Source organism: Sprattus sprattus, assembly GCF_963457725.1.
Source record: "Sprattus sprattus genome assembly, chromosome: 1".
NCBI lineage: Eukaryota > Metazoa > Chordata > Actinopteri > Clupeiformes > Clupeidae > Sprattus > Sprattus sprattus.
In genome coordinates, this window is record NC_137920.1 from 77,118,622 (window position 1) to 77,145,673 (window position 27,052).

The 27,052-nt window shown below is 42.3% G+C and overlaps 2 protein-coding genes across 2 annotated transcripts; one reads left to right on the plus strand and one right to left on the minus strand.

The window, feature by feature from the left end:
* Positions 1–594: 594 nt before the first annotated feature.
* tpcn1 (two pore segment channel 1) lies at positions 595–21,242 on the minus strand. The gene is made up of 27 exons (XM_080848907.1): positions 20,629–21,242; positions 15,630–15,763; positions 15,053–15,229; positions 13,163–13,276; positions 12,148–12,278; positions 11,209–11,297; positions 11,075–11,109; positions 10,609–10,667; positions 10,361–10,460; positions 9,935–10,051; positions 9,293–9,417; positions 9,145–9,193; positions 8,639–8,702; positions 8,425–8,469; positions 8,264–8,320; positions 7,960–8,013; positions 7,351–7,423; positions 7,073–7,180; positions 6,544–6,615; positions 6,188–6,277; positions 5,831–5,946; positions 5,599–5,645; positions 4,755–4,823; positions 4,228–4,330; positions 3,760–3,896; positions 3,485–3,565; positions 595–3,006 (listed from the first exon to the last, which is right to left on the minus strand). The coding sequence occupies exons 1-27, from the start codon at positions 20,726–20,728 to the stop codon at positions 2,902–2,904; spliced, it is 2,451 nt and encodes an 816-aa protein (XP_080705033.1). The 5' UTR covers positions 20,729–21,242; the 3' UTR covers positions 595–2,901.
* A 1,905-nt stretch (positions 21,243–23,147) lies between these two features.
* drc10 (dynein regulatory complex subunit 10) lies at positions 23,148–25,347 on the plus strand (the record flags this gene model as incomplete). Its single annotated transcript, XM_080848940.1, has 4 exons — positions 23,148–23,819; positions 24,164–24,397; positions 24,711–24,782; positions 25,066–25,347. 4 exons carry the CDS (start codon positions 23,148–23,150, stop codon positions 25,345–25,347), a joined length of 1,260 nt encoding a protein of 419 aa, XP_080705066.1.
* Between the last annotated feature and the right edge of the window lie 1,705 nt (positions 25,348–27,052).

Consider the following 27,052-nt stretch of genomic DNA (forward strand, 5'->3'; position numbering starts at 1 on the left):
CGGATATAAAAATTCAACACTGGCTTTAAAAAAAGAAATACAAATTCTTCATTGCATTTCGTGGTTTCATGTTGCTTTGTCTTGACTGTGGGTCGCCACATCCAGCAGTCACTCATTGCTATGCTTCACCTTACCCGAAGGTGGTGCTGTTTGGCATAGTTCACAGAGTACCACATAATACCAAAGTCCTTAAAAAAAACATTTGATCACAAAAATGAAATTCATTCATGTGTCATTTAGAGGGGAACAAAATGAATCTGTCCACTTGCTGGTCTGGCATGTCTTAATTATCCACTGTCATTTCACCTCGGATGACCATGATCGAAATGCTGTTGTTCTTATACTGTGTTCCACTGTAATTTCAGAGAGATATATTTTATTCACACCAGTTTTCCACTTGCCTTAGATGTATTTGGGGTAAGTGGAGAATCAGGAGACTAAAATGGTTCGGGATCAGAAAGCCACATGTGGGGAGAATATTATTATAAAACTCCACACTCACTCACAGGTAAATAGATGTGTATCATTTTTATTGTCTAAATACATTTCATAAACAAAAGAACACAAGTACACAAACAAATGTAATGCACATGTTATGGGTTAAACACTGACAAACAATTTCAACAGGTGCATCATCCCATGTTGGGCGTCAAGCAGCATTAACCAGAGCTAGTTAAGACATTGCACTGAGACAGGATGTGGTTCACGTTAAACACACTGGCCCCATTGATGAAACCTTCGTAAATGTAAGATTATAATATTAAATATTAAAGAGTATGTTTAAAATGGATGGATATTTTGTCACATCCATTTAGGGGTCTTACTGCTGGATTCATCTACACACCAAATCGCTTAAAACTTGTTTATGTTGATGAATACAGTTGTCGGTGAAATCAGCATATCTGCAGAAGTCGAATTTAATTTATATCCTGATGTAAAATAAAATGAACAATAATATATATAAAAATAGTTGTGTTTAAGGAATGAGGCCCAGTGATTTATATGAAAACATTCGACTTCACAATCAGACCATCACACTCCATCACAGTCACATGGAACTCCCATTGCATTGTGACATCACTCACATGTGCTCCCACAGCCACTCCCATTCCCACCCTCAATGTGCATCATACACAGGCCACACCCCCATGATGAGGATTGACAGACACCCAGAGGCAAGGGGGAGATCCTCTGCTTTGGAACAGCCTCTTCATACCCAAGCAAAAACCATCCATGAGGGTTTACTGTATAAACCTAAGTGCTCCTAAAGCAGCCACTGACTATGAAATCTGACCTGTCTATATATAACTCGGAATTGCCAAAGGAAAAAAATATTAGAGGCTTTTTTTAAACGGCATAGAAGAAACTGGGTAGTTTAAACTTGTAACTGGCTTTAAATTAATATATTTATATTTTGTATTTTTCAGGTTCAGGTAACAGCTTATGTATTAAGTATTACGACTGCTCCGTGCATAATCTAGTGTTTCGTTCAAAAATAGTCTTTTCAGTGTCTCGTCCATTTTCAGGACTGCTGTGTATGATACTAGAGTGTAACACACAATAATGCCATAAGGCCCTAAGACAAATCATATGTACTGTGACAAACCAAGAGTCCCCAATGTGAATGGGTTCACTCACTGCAACAAAGGCCGCTGCCAAGTCTAGTAGACCTGATCATAGACATATATAAATGTACGTCTATGGACGTGATGACCCTGATGTCCAGGAGGGAGGGATGTCTAATGAAAATGTGTGTAAGGTTGAAAAAAACTTCAATTACACAGTTATGGATCACAGACTTAAAAAATGTCTGTCTAAAACCTTCCAGCTTGTTAAAATGACTGAAAAAAAAAATAGAGATAGAAAAGAACCTGTGTATGTAACCTGTGTTTACACTGTCTGCCCATATGCTCTGCAATATGTCTCGGAGTTGAAGTTTTAATGATGCAACAAACCCATGATTGATTTAACATAATCTAAGCTGAAGAGGGGGGGGGGGTGGGGGGGGGAGGGGAGTAAAAATGCTTTGAGCTAGTGAAGCGCATGATTGTCACAAATAGTGTTGAACCAAGGGAAGAGTTAAACAGCAAGACATTCAGAATAGTCCCTGTGAGGAGTAAGAGCACAGTCTAGTATTACAGTGCAATGTGGTGTAAAAAGACCTTCTTGCACTCACAAAACCCATAGCGGCCGGATGCCAACTAATCCTCAGGCAAATACATTTAAGGGCATCCAAAACACAACATGACACACATTAACATGATCCTAACAGGACCATAAAGCTATGGCACCTCAATAGAGGTTTGATTAAAACCAGGAGCAAGTGGTAGTCTGGTAAATGAGGAGTAAGGAGGAGTATGACAGTAGAAGTGTCCGGAAGCACGACTTTGCTTGATACACTGTTCTGTACCACTGCAGCTGCAGCAGAGCGGTGGTCGCAGACAAGGTCCTGTAGTTGATTTTTTAAAGAACGTACTTTCATAATGCTTTCATGAGACGTGACACCGTAGTTGCTGGCAACGTGGGGCAGAGCTATGATGCTAAAACACATAGAGAAGGCAAGGAGACATTCCTAGCTTTGATAGCTTTACAGCCCCATCTGGGAAGCCAACTTGGATTTGTCATCCAACTTCTTCACTCTCGCCATCCTGCAACACTGTTGGATTCATAAAGTAGTTTTTGAAATAGGTTTCCTGAAATGTGCAACCACACGATGGGTCTCTGAGCTCCCCTGGTCCTTCCAACACGTTAGAGAGTGAGGGGGGGGGAGGGGGTAACTGTCAACAGGATAGTATTGAGTGACTTGTTGTAAATATCCGTTGAATATGGTGTGCTAACACTGTCTCCTGGTCCATGGAGTGCTCCGCTTGCTAAGCGTGTTGGTGTGAGCTGAAGGCAGGTCTAGTTGATGCTGTGCTGGGTGATGGCGCTGGGGCAGTCCAGGACACTCTCGGGGGATTCGCCCAGATGAGTTAGGTCACCTCTGGAGAACTCTGCATACCATTCCTACAACACAGACAACACATCTGTCTCAATCCATACCATACAGTAACACAGAAAACACATCTGTCTTAATCCATACCATGCAGTAACACAGAAAACACATCTGTCTCAATCCATACCATGCAGTAACACAGAAAACACATCTGTCTCAATCCATACCATACAATAACACAGAAAACACATCTGTCTCAATCCATACCATACAATACCTTTTTTACTGCAACCAGGGATTCATTTGGATTTCATAATTTGGATTTCATAATTTCCATACTTATTCACAGTATTTAAAACAAGATTTAAGTATTCCACCTCGACTCAACATAGGTTGTTTTCTACGCTTGCCTGTATAACAACAATTTATGTTGTTACTGCAGAAAACATTAGTTTGAGTTTAGCTCTTTACAAATAAAAGTCCAAAATGGTCCGATGATGATGAAGAGAAAAATGTTTCTGACACCCATATCACTCTCAGAACACTCACCTCAATCTCTTCCTGGTACATCTTCATACTGAGATCACTCTTGGTGCGCGACCGGCGTCCAAGGAAAACTACGGAGGAATGCTGTAGCACATAACATTTGTAAAAATAAATAAATAAATAATCACAAAGTATTTAATACATTTAACCATAAAGATATCTGGTACAATGTCCATGGATCTAATGGCCATTTAAAATAGGCGTATCGATGCCATGGCCAACATACTGAATCACAAAATAGTTCATGTCCTGAAAGCTCGATGTGTGAAGACACTCACCCCGCTGCGCTCCATGCTCACACACACCTGGTGCAGGGAGCTGAGGCTGGAGTTGGCCAGAGTGTGTTTGTAGAACTCCAGTGCCTGCAGCGCCTCTGCCCGGCTCACCTCCGCCTCAAACACCATCCCCTTCTCACCTAGAGAGAGAGAGAGAGAGAGAGAGAGAGAGAGAGAGAGAGAGAGAGAGAGAGAGAGAGAGAGAGAGAGAGAGAGAGAGAGAGAGAGAGAGAGAGAGAGAGAAATACTTTATAAATCCCATGGGGAAATTCTGGTATCTTGTAACTTGCAGCTGGCAAAAAAGGAAGGAAGGAAGGGGGAAAAAAAAAACCATTCAACTTATTACCAAACCTGTAACATCAAATGTCATCAGCTTTACATACTGCACTATATAAATGTGTAATAATACAATTTGTTAAACTGCTAAAGAATTAGTTCTTGCAAACAGTTTTGCACATGACAGCTTAGAACCTTCTGGGTCCTGGTTGGCCTCTTCTTGTTTGTTCTTGCGGCTGTAATTCATTCTGAAGACAAACGCGTCGAGTATAAAGGCCACGATAATCGTCATCACAACCTATATAGGCCAAAGAGACAAGAAACAGTTATAAGTGATGGTACTTATCAGTAATGGACGATGTATAGAAGCAGTGTGACGACACAGACAATTAGTGAACATCTTTAGTTTAGTGACGGGGCAGTTGAACACCTGTGATCTGTTTACACACTATTTAAGTTTTTAAAAGGGTGTTCCATACTCTCACATTATGTCCATGGCTGATCATGCTTGTTTAAAAAAAAAAAAAAACGAAATTACAGCTAACCTCAGTTAGCCTGGGTGCCCTCCGTTTGTACGCGTTCCACTGATTGCTGCCTTCTCGCTGAACAAACGAGATCAGTGGAACGCGTACAAACGGATGGCACCCAGGCTAAACCTCAGTGAGCTGTCCATAATTAACTGTTCTGTGCTCAATGACAGTTATCAAACTAAATTCTCTCACCATGGTTACGATGTAGAATGTCATGAAGAAGAGTCTACTCCAATGGGTTGTTTGAGAGGTCACACCTTCCTGAAGAAAAAGAAAAAAGAAAACATCAAAAAATATTAGAGGGTTAGAGTGTTAGAGTGTCATGTTAGAGAGTATAATGTTAGAGTGTTAGAGAGTGTCATGTAAATATTCATGCACTTCCATGATGATGTGGAGATCTTTGCAGAAAATGTTAATGGATGACGTGGCCGATTTATCCAGCATGTTTGTTTATGGATAATCATGGTACAACTAAATGGCTGCAATATGACCAACGTCCAAGTAAGAACACCTTAACTAAAATAATGTCTTATTACATATTGTGAATACACAGGGCTTATCACAGAGTGTTCAGTGGGGCGTGAACAACAACACAAAGAGTCATTTTAAAGCCTTAATATTTATACTTCGGTAGACGACACTTTTGAAAAGGTCGCCGACACAAAAAAAAAAAATGTCGTCCAGGCTTGTGTGTTTATACTTCAGGTGAACAGTCGCCTAGTTCGTAAAAATTGGAGGCGCGCTTTTTTTTTAAACGTAATTTTTGTTGGGAATCAGCTGTTGGAATCAGCTGTTGACCACTTGAGGAAAATTCAAACAACGAATCAAGGACGCTTGCCGTCTATCTAGCCAATCACACTTGCGCGACACTTTGTGACGACTTCAGCGCCAGTAGAAATGTCTCCATGTAGCCGACACTTCAAACGACGGTTTAAAGTGTCGTCCATGACGTAATTTTTGTCGGCGAGCTTTTCAAAAGTGTCATCTACCGAAGTATAAATTAGGCTTTAAGCACCAAGCGCGTCAGAACACTCACCATGGTGATGTACCAGTTGTTGACAACAGTCAATTCAAACAGTGTCACTAAAGAAAACAGAGGAGAGAGTTGGAGATATTTCTCAGAGATCCCATGATTCCAGACTTATGATGTACCTTCGTATTATAATAAATAAATACAAATAATTCAAATATACAGTATATATATAATATTTTTAATTCAAACATATTCTTTGCAACAGAGGGTCTGTGAGAAAATAATGCATGCGTACCAAAGCTACTCAAAATATTGTTGAAGTTGTTGAGATAATAGTATCCCTCCTGCAGCACTGTCCTGTTGCCAATGGTGACGTTGATTTGGCGATAGGCATCGGCCACAGTACTGGTGCTGGTGGAGGGGACAGGCACAGTGCTAGCGTCAATCTTCTGAACTTTGTGCTAAAAGTTTATTCCATTTTATCTTGTCTTATTTTACTATTCGTTCAATATCTAATGCACTATGTACAGCACTTTGGTCAGTGCAAGCTGCGTTTAAATGTGCTCTAAAAAATAAACTTTACTTACTTACTTACTAAATGGTTCAAGCCAAACAAAAAAAACAACACTATTGAATTAAACATTTGACCTACTTGCAGCAGTTAGGGTAGACCACGTCGGCAAAAAACTCCATCCCAACAATAGCAAACGAGTAGTAGAAAATGATGAGGGTGAGGCCAAGACTACATACAAGGATAGAGAGTTTAGAACTGACAGTAAGGATTACATGTTTGGCAGATCAAAGTCAAAGTAGCTTTATTTGTGAATTACTTCAAATGTCAAGACATACAAAGTATTCGAAAAAAACGCTTCCTACTCTCCTACGGTGAAACATATAAGTGCACAGGCACAACAGAGAGGACATACAAACATACAAACAAGACATTACATATAGATAGAGTAGATATGATATTTTAAGGAGGTATAAACTCAGTTTCTGGTATTTTACCTGGCCATACGTGGAAAAAGCTCAAACATGGTATCCAAAACGTTGCGATACCTCTGTTTGATTTTGAATAATCTGACAGGGGGGAAAAAAAATAGGAAATGTGTGAATAGTTAGGGGACTCATGTTCAAAGCATTTTATAGCATTCATACAGAAATGTAGCATACACACAAAGCTGGAGACGCACAAACAAATTCAGATGTGTGAAACCGTGCGCATGCAAGATTCCAGGTCAAAAGGAGTAATTGAGCACACATGCAGGAGCACCACGCACGCACGCACACACACACACACACACACACCCGCCATTGTAGATTGATGAGGGAATACAATTCATTTAAAAGATTTTAGCATAAGGCTAAGTGAAGGGATCTGAACACTTTCTGAACGCACTATACTACACAAGAGCAACTCAGATGACATAGTCACAAGTCCTGGGTCAAAGGTCAAATGACATATGAATGTCTATGGTAGTCGTCTGGTATAAATGTCTATGGTAGTAGTCTGGTAGAAGCAGGCCGAAGCACATACCTCAGAAGCTGAAGAGGCCTGAGAACCACAATGAAGTAGAAGGGCTCCATGTTGAAGGCCAGAGCAATCAAGCCCAGAAATGCCAACACAGTTACAGAGAAATCAAACCTGACGACAGTAATAGAGCAGTTAAGTTCAGACATATGCAGGTAACGCTAGGTATGTTGTAGCATGTGTTGACTGTGTTAGATATGTAATGTTGAGAAGTGTACTATTCTATGGGTGGGTATGTTCTACGGGTGGGTATGTTATCTGAGGGTAATAGTCTAAAAACGTACCAGTTCCATCCTGAGCTGAAGTAAGCCACTGGTCCGAGACCTGTGATCTTCAACATCACCTCCACGCCATAAACTGGACCAGAAAAGGGACGGCATTATTACACACATATACGGCATTATTACACACATATACGGCATAATGCATGCATGCATGTAGGTATCGTAAAGGAATAACGCATGCATGTACGTATGTATGGTAACGGAATAATGCATACATGCATGTACGTATGTATGGATGGTAAAGGTTGTAAGGCATAATGCATGCATGCATGTAGGTATGGTAAAGGCATAATGCATGCATGTACTGTATGTATGTATGTATGTATGTATGTTAAAGGTTGTAAGGCATAATGCATGCATGCATGTAGGTATGGTAAAGGCATAATGCATGCATGTACTGTATGTATGTATGTATGTATGTTAAAGGTTGTAAGGCATAATGCATGCATGCATGTAGGTATGGTAAAGGCAGAATGCATGCATGTACTGTATGTATGTATGTATGGTAAAGGTTGTAAGGCATAATGCATGCATGCATGTAGTTATGGTAAAGGCATAATGCATGCATGTACTGTATGTATGTATGTTAAAGGTTGAAGAAAAACATACTTGTAAGGAAGACAACATAACTCCACGGGACAAATCTGGACCATGACACGTCACCTGTGCTCACACAAAATACATGTGATGTAAAGTAAGGCCTATCTTATCCAGAGATTCAGTAGTTACTGTAAATTATATATCCTGCATGTACGTGTACTGTGTCTGTGTGCGGTGGTTCATGTGTCTGACAAAATATATACGTACATACTGAAAAACCAGCTCATTTATTACTTGGTCATGCATCAACAAACGTAGCTTTTGTTCACTGTATTTATTTGTGTAAATTAAAAGAAAAAAGAAAAAAACCTACTGTTCCATACTGTAGTCTCGACCAGTATCCATATCCCATTAACAGCAACAACGATGTCTGTCAAAAAAATGAACATGAATTTACAAATGTATTTGAACTTAATGACATCCTTTAGGCACACAGTAAACAAAGGAAGAGAAACCAATAGAAGATGGACTTACACATGGCATATTGGAAAGCCTTGGATTTCACCAGGAGGTTTATCCCTGTGGTGAAAAACTTACAATTAAGGCCATAACAGTTCCAAGACTAACTTCAACAACTCTTTAACTCTTAACAGATTAAGAAACATCGACACATCAAAAACAGACATATAAACACACACACACACACACACACAAACAAACAAACAAACATTATGGATCGCGATGTTACCTTTAAAAATGAGGAAAGCAGTGTGTGGTAGATCATCAAACCAATGCTCCCCACTGCGTCGAGCCTATGACAGGAGCACACACACATGCATGCAGACACACACACACACACACACACACACACACACACACACCCACACACACACACACACACACACACACACACACACACACACACACACACACACACACACACACACGGATGCACACACACAAACACACAATCCAATGAAACCGGAATAGGGGTCAATACTTTTAACTGTGATCACACCAGCATGATCTAATAAAACCACATCCTCAGAGTAGTTAACTCAACCAGCAAACAGCAATAAAAACTCTCAAATGACACAAGACAAAGGACAGAAAATACAAGGGAAGACACTATAAGGCATTCGGTGAGCTAGGACATGCAACTATGTGATGTGGACTTATACTCAACAGTTTGCATATAAATTACAGCTTCAATTTGGTCATAATGAGTATTAAATGATGACTAGGAAACCATACCTTCCATTTAAGACCAATCACTTCGTAGAACTTATAAAAGTCTTGCAAACTGAAATGAAAAAAAAAAAAATTGTAATAACATATAGCTTTTAAAACCGGTCATCATGGTCACCGTGCAAAAACAAACTGCTTGATTCGCTGTTGTTACCTCAACATGTCAGTTACTGATTGGTTGAGAGCTTTGTACGTCAGGAAGCGGTCCCTGGCACTCATTCTGGGGCGATAGTGGCGCATGAGACCATCAAACTGCTTCAGAGTCACTCCATCCGGTCTCTGTGGGATCACAATATCATATTTGGGTTTTTTTGTGGATAAATAATAACTTTTAAAACACATGCATTTAGATCTTTGACAGTACATGCAATTTTTTCAATATATGCATTTTATCAGCATATGCATTCCCTTGGTATCACACCCATGAACTGGGTGTTATTAGCACCTAGCTCTACCTGTAGAGATATACTGTATATATCTCTCTGAGGGGGAAATTAAGCTTAAGGTATTTATTTAGCAACCTTTGTTTCCCAAAGCGACTTACACACAGTTCTATCTAAACACCTTCTGCAAGGGATTGGTTGGTGTTGCCCTAAGCCCATGGACTGCACTCTAACACTTGATGCACCTCAATATGTAGTATATTGCTTTTTTAATTTATGATATTTATTAATCTATTTATTAATTGTTATTTATTATTATTTCGCTGTGGAAGAAGTCTGTTGCTGCCCCTTCTGTCTCGTTGTCTTTGTGGCAATGACAATAAAGTACTTTGAACTTTGAACTTCGAACCTACCTGTCTCCGCACGAGGAGCTGGAAGGCATGGTCAATAGCAGACCTCTTGTGGAGGAGCAGGGATTTGAACTTCATCTTCTCAACACCGTTGAACGTGTCGAAGACAACAGCCAGGAGCTTTCAGGGTATGGGACAGGGTGTGGAGAGATGACAAATCCATTTTAAAATAATTCGTTTTTTTTAATCTCCCTACTGCCGTTAAAGCAAGCGCTGGACACAGAATACAACCCAACACGTTCAGCTTTCATTTTCTTTTGTATTGAGCACTTAAACACTTAAACATGATGGGTGGGCTACACACAGATACTCTGCGGTGATGGCCTTTCCATTTGGTCGACAGAAATCAGCGCTAGGCCTGCAACCCGCATCCATTGTAATTAGAAAAAGAAGAAGAAAGCCACAAGGTTTCTAGAACTTTCTACTCACCAAGTTCATGATGAAGTACAGCTCAATGGAGAGATACACGATGAAGAACACACAAGACCAGCGATTCCGTGAATAAGAGGGCATCATGACATCAGGGAAACTAGGGGACAAACACACACACAGAATTTCATCCAATACAGCACCTGACAGGATGCTTTTAGCTCATATTCTGGATATACACATGCTGAAGTGCAGTCAGAAATATGAAAAAAATAAGTATTTTGATGCAAGAATATAAGGAATCTTACTTGGCAGTTGTGAGTAAGACGAATAAACTCACAATGCTGTTCTCTAAGGTATTAAAATACTGGAGAGGAAACACAGAGAATGGGATGGATCATCAACACAGCCATCTTTGAGAGCAAATCACAACAATGTACAAGTCATTTTTCAAAAAGAATGCATTTCAAAAAAAGCTTTCCAACAGGTTAGCAGTCCGATTGAACTGGAGAAGGAAACTTTAAGATCAATTTCACCTTGAGTTCAGTGACATGTGGTCAGCACTGGCACATTACCACCACTGCATCACCTTTTACTGCTTAGCCAACATAGCCAAAAACAGAGCTCATTCAACTAAGCTTTCACTATAAGTTCACATTCTTGTAAAACATAGTATTTCATATACGTTTGTTTAACTTTATTTTCTTAATTTATGTGTCTTTCGACCACAACAAGAAAAATCTGTTGTGTTAAGGGAACGAGAGTGAGTCTTACTAGATCCGCTGGATTAGACGAGAAGAGGAAGAATCCTGTGAAAGGTTACAACAACAACATCAGAATTGCAGTCGGAACAGAAGGTGTAATATTACTAGGGTCTAAAAGGGGGAAACAAGAAAGTTCTAGATTACCAAGAATGGCGAAGATGACCATGAAGAACAGAAGAAGCAGCAAAATATCAATAAAAGGAGGAAGAGACTGGAATATCTGCCGCAGGTTTCTGGAGGAACAAGAATTGAGAGAGGAAGAGAAATAAAAATTTCACACAATAATTAGAACAAAGGTACATTTTCAGTCATTAATATTTTGTGGTGTGATGGAGGAATAGTTAATGTCTATTCAGATAGATCTTCATTTTCCCAAAGTAGAGCCCACATCACCCATATCACTCATTCCACTTGCTCTCTCTCTCTCACCTGCGCACAGCTCTCTCTCTCTCACCTGCGCACAGCTCTCTCACTCTCACCTGCTCTCTCACTCTTACCTGTGCACAGCTCTCTCAGTCTCACCTGCTCTCTCTCTCTCACCTGCGCACAGCTCTCTCTCTCTCACCTGCGCACAGCTCTATCACTCTCTCACCTGCGCACAGCTCTCTCACTCTCTCTCTCTCACTCTCACCTGCACACAGCTCTATCACTCTCACCTGCGCACAGCTCTCTCTCTCTCACCTGAGCACAGCTCTCTCACTCTCACCTGCGCACAGCTCTCTCACTCTCACCTGCTCTCTCTCTCTCACCTGCACACAGCTCTCTCTCTCTCACTCTCACCTGCTCTCTCTCTCTCACCTGTGCACAGCTCTCTCACTCTCACCGGCACACAGCTCTCTCTCTCTCTCTCTCTCACCTGTGCACAGCTCTCTCAGTCTCACCTGCTCTCTCACTCTCACCTGCGCACAGCTCTCTCTCTCTCACCTGCGCACAGCTCTATCACTCTCTCACCTGCGCACAGCTCTCTCACTCTCTCTCTCTCACTCTCACCTGCACACAGCTCTATCACTCTCACCTGCACACAGCTCTCTCACTCTCACCTGCTCTCTCTCTCTCACCTGCGCACAGCTCTCTCACTCTCACCTGCGCACAGCTCCGCAGTACCGACAGTCCACCAGGAATATGGGCCTGAGGGCGCGGGTCACCCTGAGGTGAGACGTCTGTCGGACCAGAACCACTATAGCCTCAATGAACTGGATGAACAGCACACACGTCTGGCCACATCAGAGAGGAAACAACAACACATGAGGAAAACATATCCAACAACAACAGAGGATGTCCCAAACAACAGCAAACAACCTTGGGCCTATAACTGTCCCCATACCTTAACCTCGGTCCTATAGTCATCCCCATACCTTAACCACGGTCCTATAACCATCCCCATACCTTAACCTCTGTCCTATAGTCATCCCCATACCTTAACCACGGTCCTATAGTCATCCCCATACCTTAACCTCGGTCCTATCGTCATCCCCATACCTTAACCGCGGTCCTATAGTCATCCCCATACCTTAACCTCGGTCCTATCGTCATCCCCATACCTTAACCGCGGTCCTAAAGTCATCCCCATACCTTAACCGCTCCTATCGTCATCCCCATACCTTAACCTCGGTCCTATAGTCATCCCCATACCTTAACCTCGGTCCTAAAGTCATCCCCATACCTTAACCGCGGTCCTATAGTCATCCCCATACCTTAACCTCGGTCCTGTAACCATCCCCATACCTTAACCGCGGTCCTATAACCATCCCCATACCTTAACCGCGGTCCTATTAACCATCCCCATACCTTAACCGCGGTCCTAAAGTCATCCCCATACCTTAACCGCGGTCCTGTAACCATCCCCATACCTTAACCGCGGTCCTATAACCATCCCCATACCTTAACCGCGGTCCTGTAACCATCCCCATACCTTAACCGCGGTCCTGTAACCATCCCCATACCTTAACCGCGGTCCTGTAACCATCCCCATACCTTAACCTCGGTCCTGTTACTGTATCCTTACTTTAACCATAGTCCTGTAACCATACCCTTACTTTAACCATAGTCCTGTAACCATACCCTTATCTTAACCATAGTCCTGTAACCATACCCTTACCTTAACCATGGTCCTTTTGTGCCGAATGAAGGTGTTTAAGCCCAGCCACCGTAGCTTCATACACAGCTCAAACGCCACCATGACTAGGGCGAGCAGCTCCAGAGTTGCATGCACCTGAAGGAGAAATGGACGCCCAGTCAGGGAGAGGATCACAGTGTAGGTCCCCACAGTGTAGATCCCCACAGGGTACTAGGTCCCCACAGTGTAGGTCCCCACAGTGTAGGTCCCCACAGTGTAGATCCCCACAGGGTAGATACCCACAGTGTAGGTCCCCACAGTGCAGATCCCCACAGGGTAGGTCCCCAGAGGGTAGGTCTACACAGGGTAGGTCTACTCAGGGTAGGTCTACACAGGGTAGGTCCCCACAGTGTAGGTCCCCACAGGGTAGGTCTACACAGGGTAGGTCTACACAGGGTAGGTCTACACAGTGTAGGCCCCCACAGGGTACTAGGTCCCCACAGTGTAGGTCCCCACAGGGTAGATCCCCACAGTGTAGGTCCCCACAGGGTAAGTCTACACAGGGTAGGTCTACACAGGGTAGGTCTACACAGGGTAGATCCCCGCATGGTAGGTCTGTACAGGGTAGATCCCCACAGCAGCAGAGTAGGATGGCCATTAGCCCTTTGAGGAGTGAGGTTCCTTCCCGATTTATACCGAACAGACTAGAATTTACATTAACTGCCATTCATAACTAGCCTGGGTGCCATCCGTTTGTACGCGTTCCACTGATCAAGCTGAACAAACGTTTGTTCAGCTTGATCAGTGGAACGCGTACTATAACGGATGGCACCCAGGCTAATTCATAACGGCCATTTGACTTCATTATTACACCATCAAATGGAACCTTCAGATGGTTAAATTCTAATCACATATTTGCGATCGTACTCCTCAAAGGGTTAGATGTTGTGACGTCTGTCTGTCAGAGAATAAAGTTACAGTTAATCGAGTCATCACATCAGTGCAGTTCACCTACTTGCACTTAATTAGAATGACTCTGTAACCCACCGGGCAGAGTCAAAAGTGTGATCAGTGTTTAAGAGTCTCTGCTAAAGCGCACACACACACTGCCTTACTATATGGCTGTCACATGCGCTGGGTACGGAAGACGTGCACTTTGAAAAGAAAACACTTCTTGCATAGGCAGTCTTAAAAAGCCGCTCCACAGGATAAGTAAGACATGATAGGCATTCATGATTCTATGGTGACTAAAAACACCTCTATGGCAGTGAGAGCTACTGATGAATGACCTTGTGCTTACAGTGAGTTGTCACATAATATAAAGGAATTCACAAACATGCCATTCAAATGTTTCTTGTATTGGTAAGGATGGACATGGAGTGGCTTAATAACTGCTTTACCCACTCATTACACATTTACTCTACAGTCTGTCTTATTTATGGCAGTAACTACCCACCAATTATGAAATAGACAGCCTCACTGACAAAAAAAAGTTGACCTATCTATCTTCCAACCTCACAATCTGTACTATTCATTTAACTATCTTTCCTATTTGTCCATATCCTCACATTAAAAATATATACAGTACCAGTCACAAGTTTGGACACACCTTTCATTTTATGGAGAAGTTTTTTCTTTACTTTTATTATTTTCTACACGGTGGAAAACACTTTTTGCTTTTGTTTAGTACATCATTCCATATGTGTTCTTCCGTAGTTTAAATGTCTTCAGTAGTAATCTACAATGTAGAAAGTAATAAAATGAGAAGGTGTGTCCAAACATTTGACTGGTACTGTATATACTGGTTTATCCATGCATATGACAGCTGGCAGACCTTAAAATCTTTAGCATGTTGGAGGAGCCATTTGATTGGCGCGTTTGAGGGAGCTGGGCTGTCCTATCTATCCAACACCCACACAATCAGGTGCATACATATACGTCCAGACGCAGCGAGGGCACGGCGGGGGCCTCGGACAGGGAGAGCATCATCAGGAGGAGCCCCGTCACCAGCTCCATCAGGTAGAACAGGTGGTTATGGGCGAACAGGTACGCACTCAGTGCCCGTGGGTTCTGCGGGTGGGTGAAGAATTTGTCGTTGTTCTCGCCCTCCTGTGTGGGTTAAAACAAAAACAAACAAACAAACAAACGAGAAAAAAAGAGAGTGAAGGGTAGTGATTACATTAGTGGCCGTGTGCTAGTGCATAGATTAATAAGCACATGGCTATTGCATTTCTTTTTAGGGTTAGGGTTAGGGTTAATAGTTTATTAACTTTATAAATGATGTGTCCTTAAATTGATGTCTTTCTTGTCGGACAAAAACACTTTTTTACCATTTGATTTACAATGGTAAAAAAGTGTTTTTGTTCTGACAAGAAAGACATTTAAGGACACACAATTTATAAAGTAAATAAACTTAAGACCCGTATGGTTCTTGTGACTTTAGTAAAAGCATGTAAAAAAAACATCAGGTTTGATGGAATGAGGTAGAGATATTGACTGTATGATTCACCTGCAGGTAAATTGCTGCTTCTTGATAGTTCATCTCCCAGCTCTGTTGCAGAGCAGCCTGGGTGCTTGGATCTGGTGGTCCTGGGCTCGGCATGGCGGTGGTGTTATTCATGATATCGTTCCCACCACCTCCATCTGCAGAGTGGCAAAACATCGAGGAGTAGGTCTTTTAACGCACAAATAAACGTACTTTGCCGTAAAAAATCCACATCTGTGTGATGTTCTTGTGTATCTCCACTCAAAAGACAAAGCCATGAGTAGAGCAGAGCTGGGCTTGAGTGAGAGAGACTCTGTAGCACTAGTGCGTAACTCCAGCAGCCACATAGACTGAAGAGTTTAAATCTAGTGCAGATGACCGACATTGTCATATGAGAATGAACTGATGATCTGATCAGAAAGCTACAGGTTTAACCCTCGCCATACAATTCCCAATCAATTTTGCACATTGTTTAAGACAGAGAACACATTCTACACTTCCATCCAGCTTGCGACGCGTGTTTAGCAAACACAGCAGTTTTTTGCACAAAGAAAAAAAGACACTGAACTAAAGAGATTGACAGACGACTGTTCTAAAACACTGGCATACCACCCCAAGCAAAAGAGGAAGTGTGAACTGGCCACTCTTCCGTTCCCTTGTTGATATCATCACCACTGGTCTCCATAGTAGCGTTTGTCTGACTTTACATGCCGGACAGCCGCCAGGATACTAGCCATTTACAGAAGTAGTGCCCTGTCTGACCATGGCTGTCACGACACTACAGATTAATGATTCACAAGGGACAGTGTACAGTCCGTTCTGGACAAGGCAGTTCCTGTCACCCATCCTGATGTCAGGAGTTAGGAGGTTGTCTTTCAGACTTATCTCATAATCTTTGGGATGCCTCTTCTACCGAATACAACACAACATATAATTCAGTTTGACTTGTTCTTGCAAGTATGTTTGCAAGGTGTTTTTGTTTAGTTTTTTTTAAACCTCTTCCGATTCTGTTACATTTCAGACATCAAAAGGCTCAAAGCTTTTGTGCCTGTGTTACATTTTATGTCATTAATCACAACAATTTCCTAAATCTGTACGACTCTCTTTCAGAGTCAGAGAGGCTACACGTAACAGCCCAGTGGGAGGTGATTTAAGAGACTTAACTCCCTTACAGAATAACTCACCTCAGAGAGACTGGCTTTTCCCTAACCTCAGAAAGACTTGGTTCTCCCTCACCTCAAGAGAGACTGGGTTCTCCCTCACCTCAAGAGAGACTGGGTTCTCCCTCACCTCAAGAGAGACTGGGTTCTCCCTCACCTCAGATAGACTGGGTTCTCCCTCACCTCAGAATAACTGGGTTCTCCCTCACCTCAGAATAACTGGGTTCTCCCTCACCTCAGAATGACTCGTTTCTCCCTCACCTCAGAATAACTGGGTTCTCCCTCACCTCAGAATAACTGGGTTCTCCCTCACCTCAGAATAACTGGGTTCTCCCTCACCTCAGAATGACTCGTTTCTCCCTCACCTCAGAATAACTGGGTTCTCCCTCACCTCAGAATAACTGGGTTCTCCCTCACCTCAGAATAACTGGGTTCTCCCTCACCTCAGAATAACTGGGTTCTCCCTCACCTCAGAATAACTGGGTTCTCCCTCACCTCAGAATGACTCGTTTCTCCCTCACCTCAGAATAACTGGGTTCTCCCTCACCTCAGAGAGACTGACTGGCTTCTCCCTCACCTCAAGAGAGCCTCGGTTCTCCCTCACCTCAAGAGAGCCTCGCTTCTCCCTCACCTCAGATAGACTGGGTTCTCCCTCACCTCAGAATAACTCGGTTCTCCCTCACCTAAAGAGAACTCAACTTCAGTTCTCCCTCACCTAAAGAGAACTCAACTTCAGCTCCAGAGAGCCTACATTTTCAAACAGACATGCTCCAACCACTGTCTGTAATTGCACACAAAAGTTTCATTCAAACCCAAATGAAACAAGCGAAGGCAATTCAACAAGAGAGCTACAGCGAGTCATGAAGTGTAGATGTGTCGTGTTTTGTTGTGTCCTTCCGTCCTCCAGCAGTAATTTAACCTTATGAATGAGCACTGTTTTCCTCCGTACACAACTCAAAATAACTCCAGGAAACACATTAGGCGACATGCCTTTAAGGTCACACCTCATTAAAGGCACATCCCACCCTTGGACTCTGGAGGAACAGTGGCGTGTTATTTATTTTGCTGTTTATCCCAAAATGTGAAAGTAAAAATTCCAGTGCAGTCGCACTGTTGGAAATATTTAGAAACCAAAAACCATTAAGGAGGTCTGACAAATAGGGAACAAAGGGCCTGTCTTCTCCAATTGAGTTTGGTTAATTCTAGCATAGAGGTTGGAAAGACATGGCAAAAAGCACAAGATCTCTCCAAAAGGACAAAGTTAGAAGGCTAAATGCTAACACACGAAGGGCTGGTTAACTGCAATTTGACTTTATGAGCCTTTATGAGCTTATCAACTTTATGAACCTAATAGTTTGAACAATTAAGGTCTAGCTAACAACGTTTGTCTTCTTAGCCGGCCAAGTCTTAAGAATTTTGCTGTGCTGAAGCAATTTGGTGTATGCGACAATAAACACTTTGACTTTAAAAGCAGAAATATCAGCACATTAACATGAAGCAAGCAGTGTAGTGCATGACAAACATTACATTTCAGGCTTCACCATCACACATACAATGAGGAAAAAACATGCAGTAGTGAAATGGTAAACAACAAAAGTTTACTGTCGTTCTCAAGGACACTTCAGGAACAGCAAGGAGGAGTCAAGATCGAACTAGTAACCTTCCAATTGCTAAACGACTCCTATCCCTCCAGAACCACTGGTGAGACAGGCCAATAACCCATGTCCTCTACCTACAGAACCACTGGTGAGACAGGCCAATAACCCATGTCCTCTACCTACAGAACCACTGGTGAGACAGGCCAATAACCCATGTCCTCTACCTCCAGAACCACAGGCCAATAACCCATGTCCTCTACCTCCAGAACCACTGGTGAGACAGGCCAATAACCCATGTCCTCTACCTCCAGAACCACTGGTGAGACAACCTATGCCCTCTACCTCCAGAACCACTGGTGAGACAGCCAATTGGCCAATAACCCATGTCCTCTACCTCCAGAACCACTGGTGAGATAGGCCAATAACCCATCTCCTCTACCTCCAGAACCACTGGTGAGACAGGCCAATAACCCATCTCCTCTACCTCCAGAACCACAGGCCAATAACCCATGTCCTCTACCTCCAGAACCACTGGTGAGACAGGCCAATAACCCATGTCCTCTACCTCCAGAACCACTGGTGAGACAACCCATGTCCTCTACCTCCAGAACCACTGGTGAGACAGGCCAATAACCCATCTCCTCTACCTCCAGAACCACTGGTGAGACAGGCCAATAACCCATCTCCTCTACCTCCAGAACCACTGGTGAGACAGGCCAATAACCCATCTCCTCTACCTCCAGAACCACTGGTGAGACAGGCCAATAACCCAGGTTCATGAGGGAGAAGAGGTGTAATTGGATGACACGGTCTGGCCATGAGTTAAATGTCTATGTAGCTATCCCTCACTCCCCACCAAATACGGGTATGGGACACATTCAATGCAACAGTACAACTAAACAATGACCAATAACGCAGAGCCATAGTCCCCGACCCCATCACTTCAGCCGGCACCCTGTTTAGACTTGATACAAAAACTGTGTCTAGATGTAGGGAGTTCCACCTTCTTCAAGATTCGTGGTCTGAAACAATATTCTGGGGGTGCCTTGTAAATTCAATTGTAAGTTTGGAATGGCCCAGCTATGCACTTCAATAAATACCACTTACTGGTTTACAACAGATGATGTGCACAAACATGCTTATCTATGGAAGCAAAATGACACGAAATCCATATTGCTACCCTGCTGCCGATACACAAACAAAGGAAAAGGAAAAAAAAAAAAAAAAGAGGCGAAGTGGGGGTAGGATAACATGTATGGGACACAGCGAGGTTTCTGTTTAAATGCTGACACAGGAGAGTCAGTTCCTGGTTCTCTCTCTCTCTGTGTGTGTGTGTGTGTGTGTGTGTGGTACAAAGACCAGCTGACAGTTCAAACTCCAACACATTAACACTGGTTTTGGCTGTGCAGTTCTATTATATTGGTTTCATTTGAACTTTTCCTACCAATCAATCATCGAGCTGTGAAGCTATATGTATGCATCTATCTGTTCATCTACCTACCTACCTACCTATACAACTTTTCTATCCATTATGTGCAGCATCCCCTTTTGGTAATCTCTAGAATGAACACAATAGGCAACTGCCAACATGTGTAAACAAGGTTTGGTGACGCAGGCACCCACAGATTCAAGGTGGAAAGTAACCAACAGCTTCGAACAAAAAGGATGACCAACAAGCAGGCATTTGTTTATAAAGTGAGATCAATATCTCAGCCTACTTGGACATCAAGTAGGCTATTTTTCCTGGACTGCAGACAAATGTCTTCATCTCATTTGGCAGACGTGGTAAGGCTCATCCAAATGCGCCTTGAGAAGGTAAATATTAACACAGCTATAATCAGGAGCTGCTGTGACACGACCAACGATTACTGTAAACTATGTGGACTATCTCTGTCTGACAGACGCTTATGTTTGCTCAATACAATGAGCATCAGATGACTGCAACGTCACGCTAATTTACGAGGTTAGCACATGTCAAAAACACATAAATCAGCAATTAATAGAGCAGAATAGTATCGTAAACAGCTGCGTACATTATGCTTTCAATTATTGAGTAACTTAGCTACATGTAGAAAGCGCAAAGCAGTAACGTTATAACGTTCCTGCACATGAATGAGTGGTCTACTGAATACGTAGTAACGGGGGAAAAAACCGTCAAGGTATAAATTGCAGAGCTCACATGTCTAAAACTTCAGATAAGACGATTCAATGTGTTAATCATAACCTTGAGCAGTAAAAGAAATGATATCACAATGTAAAGCTTACTTTCATCGAGTCTTTCAGATGCGCCGTCCGTCAGCAAACCGCTGTTTGTGTCGTTGTCCCAGGTCAAAATTAAGGGGACATCATCGTCACCGTCAGCCATTTCACCGTTAATCAAAGTCGTTTAATCGTGATGATCGTACTTCAAAAACTCCCTGTATTGATTACCTCATCTATTATTTATAACAGACAGCCAGACCTTACCAACTAAGTTAATTAATCCGCCTATATCCACTGATGCATTTAACTTCACGTTATCCTTGCTAACGCTAGCTGACTTGTGAAGTTTGACTTTGTTGTGAACCTGAGGTGTCAAGTTATAATGATGGCTGAGAGCTAGCTAATACTTGCTCTATAAGAGAGCATTAAGATGGCCGTAGCCATGTCCTTTCTGATTTGCATTTAATGCACTCGATTAGTAAAGTTTTCATTTTTTTTTTAAACAACCAGATCAACACGTTAATGTTGAGATTTGCTAGCTAGCTAACTTACCAGACCACTTTGCAGGAGCTAGCTAAAGTCTAACCCAGGTTTCCACTTCACAATAAAATATAAATGTAATTTGAGTACACCTTCTGTTATATAAGAGGGTTATTCATAAACATACTGTAACAAAGTTTCTTTAAATATAACCGGAAATATCAGCACATTAAAATTCAGCTAACGGTGTAACGGTATCCCAAGAGTGCATGATTTTTTTTATGTTCACCACGACATGTCGTCAACCGTTTCGGACAAAACATGACAGGCTATCAAAGTAAGAGTTGTCACGGGTTTGCAATAAATAGTGAACAAAACATGACGATTAACCACAACACATGTTCAGAAAGCATTGTTGAAATACTTAACCACAGTTTAAATTCCTTTTAAGATTAAAATTAACGTTGCATGCTGTACAACATCGTATTCGAAATCAGCGCTGAGAGCACTATCTACTTTTGTAGTGTTGGATGGGGACTGTTTACGTTGCCATGCCAATCTCATAGCAACCAAAGTTGATACCTTACTCATATGGTTAGCTGACAGAGAACAAAATAGATAACGTTGTATCTAGGCAAAACTCGACAACATTCTAGGTAAGTTCGTCAGATATAACTTGCTTATGTGGTGAATATGGTATGAATAGGTAAATTAAAGACAAATTATGTCTAGTTTGCACAGAAATAAGACAAGATAAACTTGTATTAATCCCCGTAGGGAGATTCAAGTGTAGCAGCAAGGTAATAGTAATACAACTTAAATACAAATAAATAAATACAAATACAATAAATAAGATTAGAGTTCAACGCAGCTGGCGTGTATTAGAAAAAGGTTATGATAGGCCGACATGTATAAAGTGTCATGTTTTCAGATCAATGTTCCATAAACTACTTGGACTTTTTAAAGCGAACAAATCCATTATTGCAACTGTAATGTGTACACACGAGTTATTGTCACACGAGTTACTGGACAATACACTATCATTCAGTGCACACAGAACAGTATGTCAAGAAGTGCCTTTTACCATCTAAGGAACATTGCACGGCTTCGCCCAGCGCCTTGTGAATGCATATGACATCCCGTCTCGAATACTGTAATTCCATCTTGTCTGGAATCCCAAATAAGCTACTCCACCGGCTCCAACTCATCCAGAATTCTGCAGCAAGGATTGTAACACGCTCTAAATCCATCAGCCATGTAACACCATTGCTTATGCAACTGCACTGGCTTCAGTAGCCTACCGAATTAACTTTAAAGTCCTGCTCCTGGCCTACAAGTCCCTACACAACAGTACCCCCACCTACCTCTCTGACCTCCTGGAATCTTACTCCTGCCCTCTAACTGAGATCCTCCTCAGCAGGCCTACTGCATGTCCCTAAGGCGAACCTTAGCACCCTGGGAGAGAGGGCTTTCAGCTACATCGCCCTCAAGTTGTGGATTTCACTGCCAGACTACATCAGACACTGTGACTTACTGACTTTAAAAGCGGACTTAAAACTAATTTCTTCAAGATAGCTTATGGACTGACTGACTGACTTTTATTTTTTATTTATTTTTGTTCTTATTTGTATTTATTTCTATGTGATGACTGTAATTCTAACAACCTGTTTGTGAAGTGACCTTGGGTGTCATGAAAGGCGCTTTAAATAAAATGTATTATTATTATTATTATTATAGCACTAGGCAAAGTTGATACATTATTGATGTAATTCAACATGTTTCAAGGTAGCTCATCTTAACTAATATCCTTTTTCATAATATTATGGCCACACACTTTGATTGATTGATTTACATCGATTGAACTTTGATTTACCAGCTTTTGGCTACTGGCTCAACAGGAATGCTTAGACTTGGTTTATAAAATGACTTAAGTCTGGTTGGGTGACAATCTCTCTTCTCGTTGTTATGGGGTCTAAAAGGAATTTGCCTACTCCGATTTGAACAGAAGGCTGAACCTCATTTTCATCATATATGAACAATGTGAACAATGTCAGAATTGTGTAGGTTTGAGGGAGTATTATTTTAATGTGTGGCTGTTCTTTATGGAAGGTCCATTTCCTTTTACAGAATCATCAAGTATGCTTCCCTGTGATCGACAACAACAGCAAACAACAGCCCGTGATGACTCCCTTAAGATTGTCGACCCATCCAGAAAGAAACTTGTGTCCTTGGAAACCCAACGCATAGCTGGTATCCTAGACGAATGCATCCGAAAGGTAGAGATGATTACCCTGCTTCCTGTAGTCATAGCTTACCCAGGCCTGCTGACCGTTGGCATGGACACAGGGCTAGGTGAAACCATAGGTGACCACTGGGAGGTCGGCAAGAGATACGAGTCCCAGAGACACATTTGGGAGAGCCAAGAGGAGCAGACGCCAGAGGCCAAGGAAAAGGAAAAGTCGGATGCGGAACAAGCGGTCCACTCCTCCCTCCGGGACATGTTCCGGAAGATCCAAGCCTGTTCCACGGCGAGCAGCACTTTCGCGAGCGTGGGGAGCCTGACGTCGCAGAGGGATGAGGGCCCCCAGAGGCTGGTCGAGGGGCTGCGTGAGCTGAGGGGGGTCCTGCTGGAGCGTCTCCTCACCACCCCGGCTGAGGAGAGGGAGCGAATTTGCCGCATGCAGGAGATGTCCCGGCGTTACCATAGCAACCTGGACCTGGTGGCCACCTTGGAGGCAGAGGTGGCTGCTGCCATCAAAGACAGGGATGAGGAGGTATGACACAAAGTAGCAAAAAGGTGCAACAATAGGTAACATATATCATCCTTGGATTCTGCTTTTCGACTCAGTTCCCATCATTTTCCATAAAGAATGACTGTAACATTCACACATCTTTAGATTATGTACCAATTGAGAAAGTGTGTAAAGTGTATTTGGCATCTTCTTTCTTAATGATCCTGTTAAATCCAAGCTTACGATAAATGATCAGCAACATTGAGGAAATATGATAATTGTTTGACTGACCTGTTGCATGCTAATTTAACCTCCATGTTTTAAAGTTGTTTCAGTGAAATACTGATACATATTTCTTAGCCAAACACTGTTGGTTCTCCTGCCAGATCTCCAAGAAGAACCAGACCATCCGCCACCTGAAGAGCTCGCTGCACCAGATGGAGAAGATCTCGGAGGACTTTGTGGCACGGACCCGCCAGGAGGCAGAGAAGCAGAACCATTCGGACCACAAGACATCGGACGGGCGGCAGCAGCGCATGCAGCAGGAGGTGAGCCTGCTGGGGCTGCAGCTCAACAACCTCATCGCAGACAACCGCGAGGTGGAGCTGGGCCTACGCAAGGTGAGAGGATATACTGTTTTTTTTTTTAAAGATTTATACTTTAATCGATAGTTGAAGTGAAGAGTGGGACAGGAAATGAGAGGGAGAAGAGGTGGTGAATGGACAGGAGAAATGACATCAGGCCAGAATCGAACCTGTGTCCTCCATGGGCATCAAGCCCGATTGTGGTCGGGGCTACTGGTTGCGTCACAGTGCCCCCCAGGATATACTGTTTTGATGTTTTTTTTATTTCCATTTACAATTTATTTTTGTATTTAATTTCATTATTTTCATTGTTGTTACCTGTGACTACCACTGCAACTACTGTGTGAAGAGGAAATACAAAGTGGAGACAGAAATTGAGAACTGGATTCTGAAGTACGACTCTGATATGGGTGAAAAACAGGTATGGATAAATTATCAGAAATATGTTTGGTTTTGGTTTGTGATTTATAAATTGCAGAGCAACATACTTTTTAAACACTGTATCAATTCGGTATCCACTGAACCCTAATCCAATCCCTAAAGACGAAACCTGCATAAATCCTCATCTTATCCTTGAGTCATTACGTCATATCTGCCATGAGAAGTGGCGCTGCATCCTACACCGGGGCCATGCAGCGCAAAAGCATGGTCCCACTGTTCAGTGTTTGTGCTATGACCTTTCACCTCTGTCTGCTTTGCCTCAGACGGAACTGGAGGACATGACTCAGCTGTTTGAGGAGGAGAAGGAGGAGCTGCGCGAGCTGGAGGAGCTCCACGGCGTCCTGGAGGTGGAGTACATCCAGGTCATGGAGGAGCGGCGGCTGGCTCAGGAGCGTCAGGAGGAGGAGGAGAGGGTCAGGGAGGTGATGGGGCGCGCCGCCACCGTGATCCAGGCCTACTGGAGGGGCTGCCACGTGCGCAAGGTCATGCGTGCCAAGGCCAAGGGCAAGAAAGGGAAGAAGGGCAAAGGCAAGAAGGGGAAATGACCTGGGCACGTAAGACTGAGGTGCTCCTTTTGTTTTCACCCCAATGGCGGAAAGAGTTCACATTTTTTGGTAGCTGTTTCAATATTAAACCATGAACTTATTTGAGTGCAATGCTGTCCAATATGGCCGTGAGGGGTCCCCTCTGTGACACCTGTATTATTTATTTTTTATTTATTTTCATTGTTTATTCAGGGAGAATTGACTGAGCACAGGGCTCTTTTGCAGCAATGCCCTGACTGAGGCTACAGAATACAGAAGAACAATAAATAAACAAACCATAACAAAACAAAACAGACAAAATAAATAAACAAAACACATTAAAAAACTCAGAAATTAAGTCTAAAAAAAAAGAACATAAAGTAAAATAATGAAATCAGAGAATAATTTAAAACAACAGCATTGAGGCACATCCTCAGCATCTAAAAGGCTCTTAAATTGGCTGACATACGTATGTTTCTCGGCACAGAGAAGGGCCAGGTCAGTGTGTGCCAGGTTTGTCAGCCTCACTGTTAATGTCTTGCATAAAAGAGGGTACACATGGATTCACATGCACAGAATTCATATGCACCAGAAAAATATTGTTTCTCATTCCAGGCAATTCCAGTTGGCATGGACATGTGGAGTTTCAGTGTTTAAAGTCATAATTCAAATTAATCCATACACATTTTTTTATACTGAATTCTGTAATGTTATAAATACAAATTAAATTGCTAATTTTAATCTTTTATTTAAACCAATGTTCAGTTCAAGTGTACAGTATGTTCCACTAGTATGGAATAACACAAGATGAAGTCAGGTTTATAATATTGAGTCAGTGCTGTGAACCAGCAGTGATGAGTGTGAGAAAGATGATTTGCTTACATTGAGCTGCTGAACACTATTAGAGGAATAAGTCATTCTGCGGTATTTCAAGTAAACCTGTGTTTGTCAGTCCTGTGGCACACTGCACTACACACCTGTGTTTGTAGTCCTGTGGCACACTGCACTACACACCTGTGTTTGTCAGTCCTGTGGCACACTGCACTACTGACACTTCAATACTCAGACTTTCAATGTCTCTCTTCGTATCTGGAATAGAATAGAATGGAAAACATGACTCTTAACTTCTATGGAAAGCATAAACCAGCCCTCAGATGGACAACAAAAAATGCCCTTGAAATGTGCTTTTAGCCTCTTTAGAGCAAAAAGGGTGTTTTATTTCAGCATCTTTTTCCAACTCCTGTTTGGGAAATAATGTATTATTACCAAGACAGACTTATGGACCAGAAGCTGAGGCCTTCCCAGGAGTATACTTTACAGTGAAGTTCAAGTAGCGCCATCTATTGTTGACATAGCATAATGACATGTATCAGCAGTTTGATTTTAAAACAACCTTACACAGCCTTCTTGCAAAGTAATATCCAAGACTTTCAGTATCAATCAGTTCTTATTTCATGATAACTAATGCTATTTGAAGTTCACTACAGAGTGGTATTGTCCATTCATTTAATATATGTGAATATTACCTGTAAGCTGTAAACAATTTACAGAAACAAAAACAACTGAGTAACAAGAACGATACATATTGTGGCATTAATGGATATGATAGTCATGGACCCACAATATCCAAACCGTATAATGGCTGGTGAAACAAATTACTCTTGCCTTGACTGTTTGCATTCTGGCCTAGAGATGTACAGCGTATCTGGTAGTCTCCTGACAACTA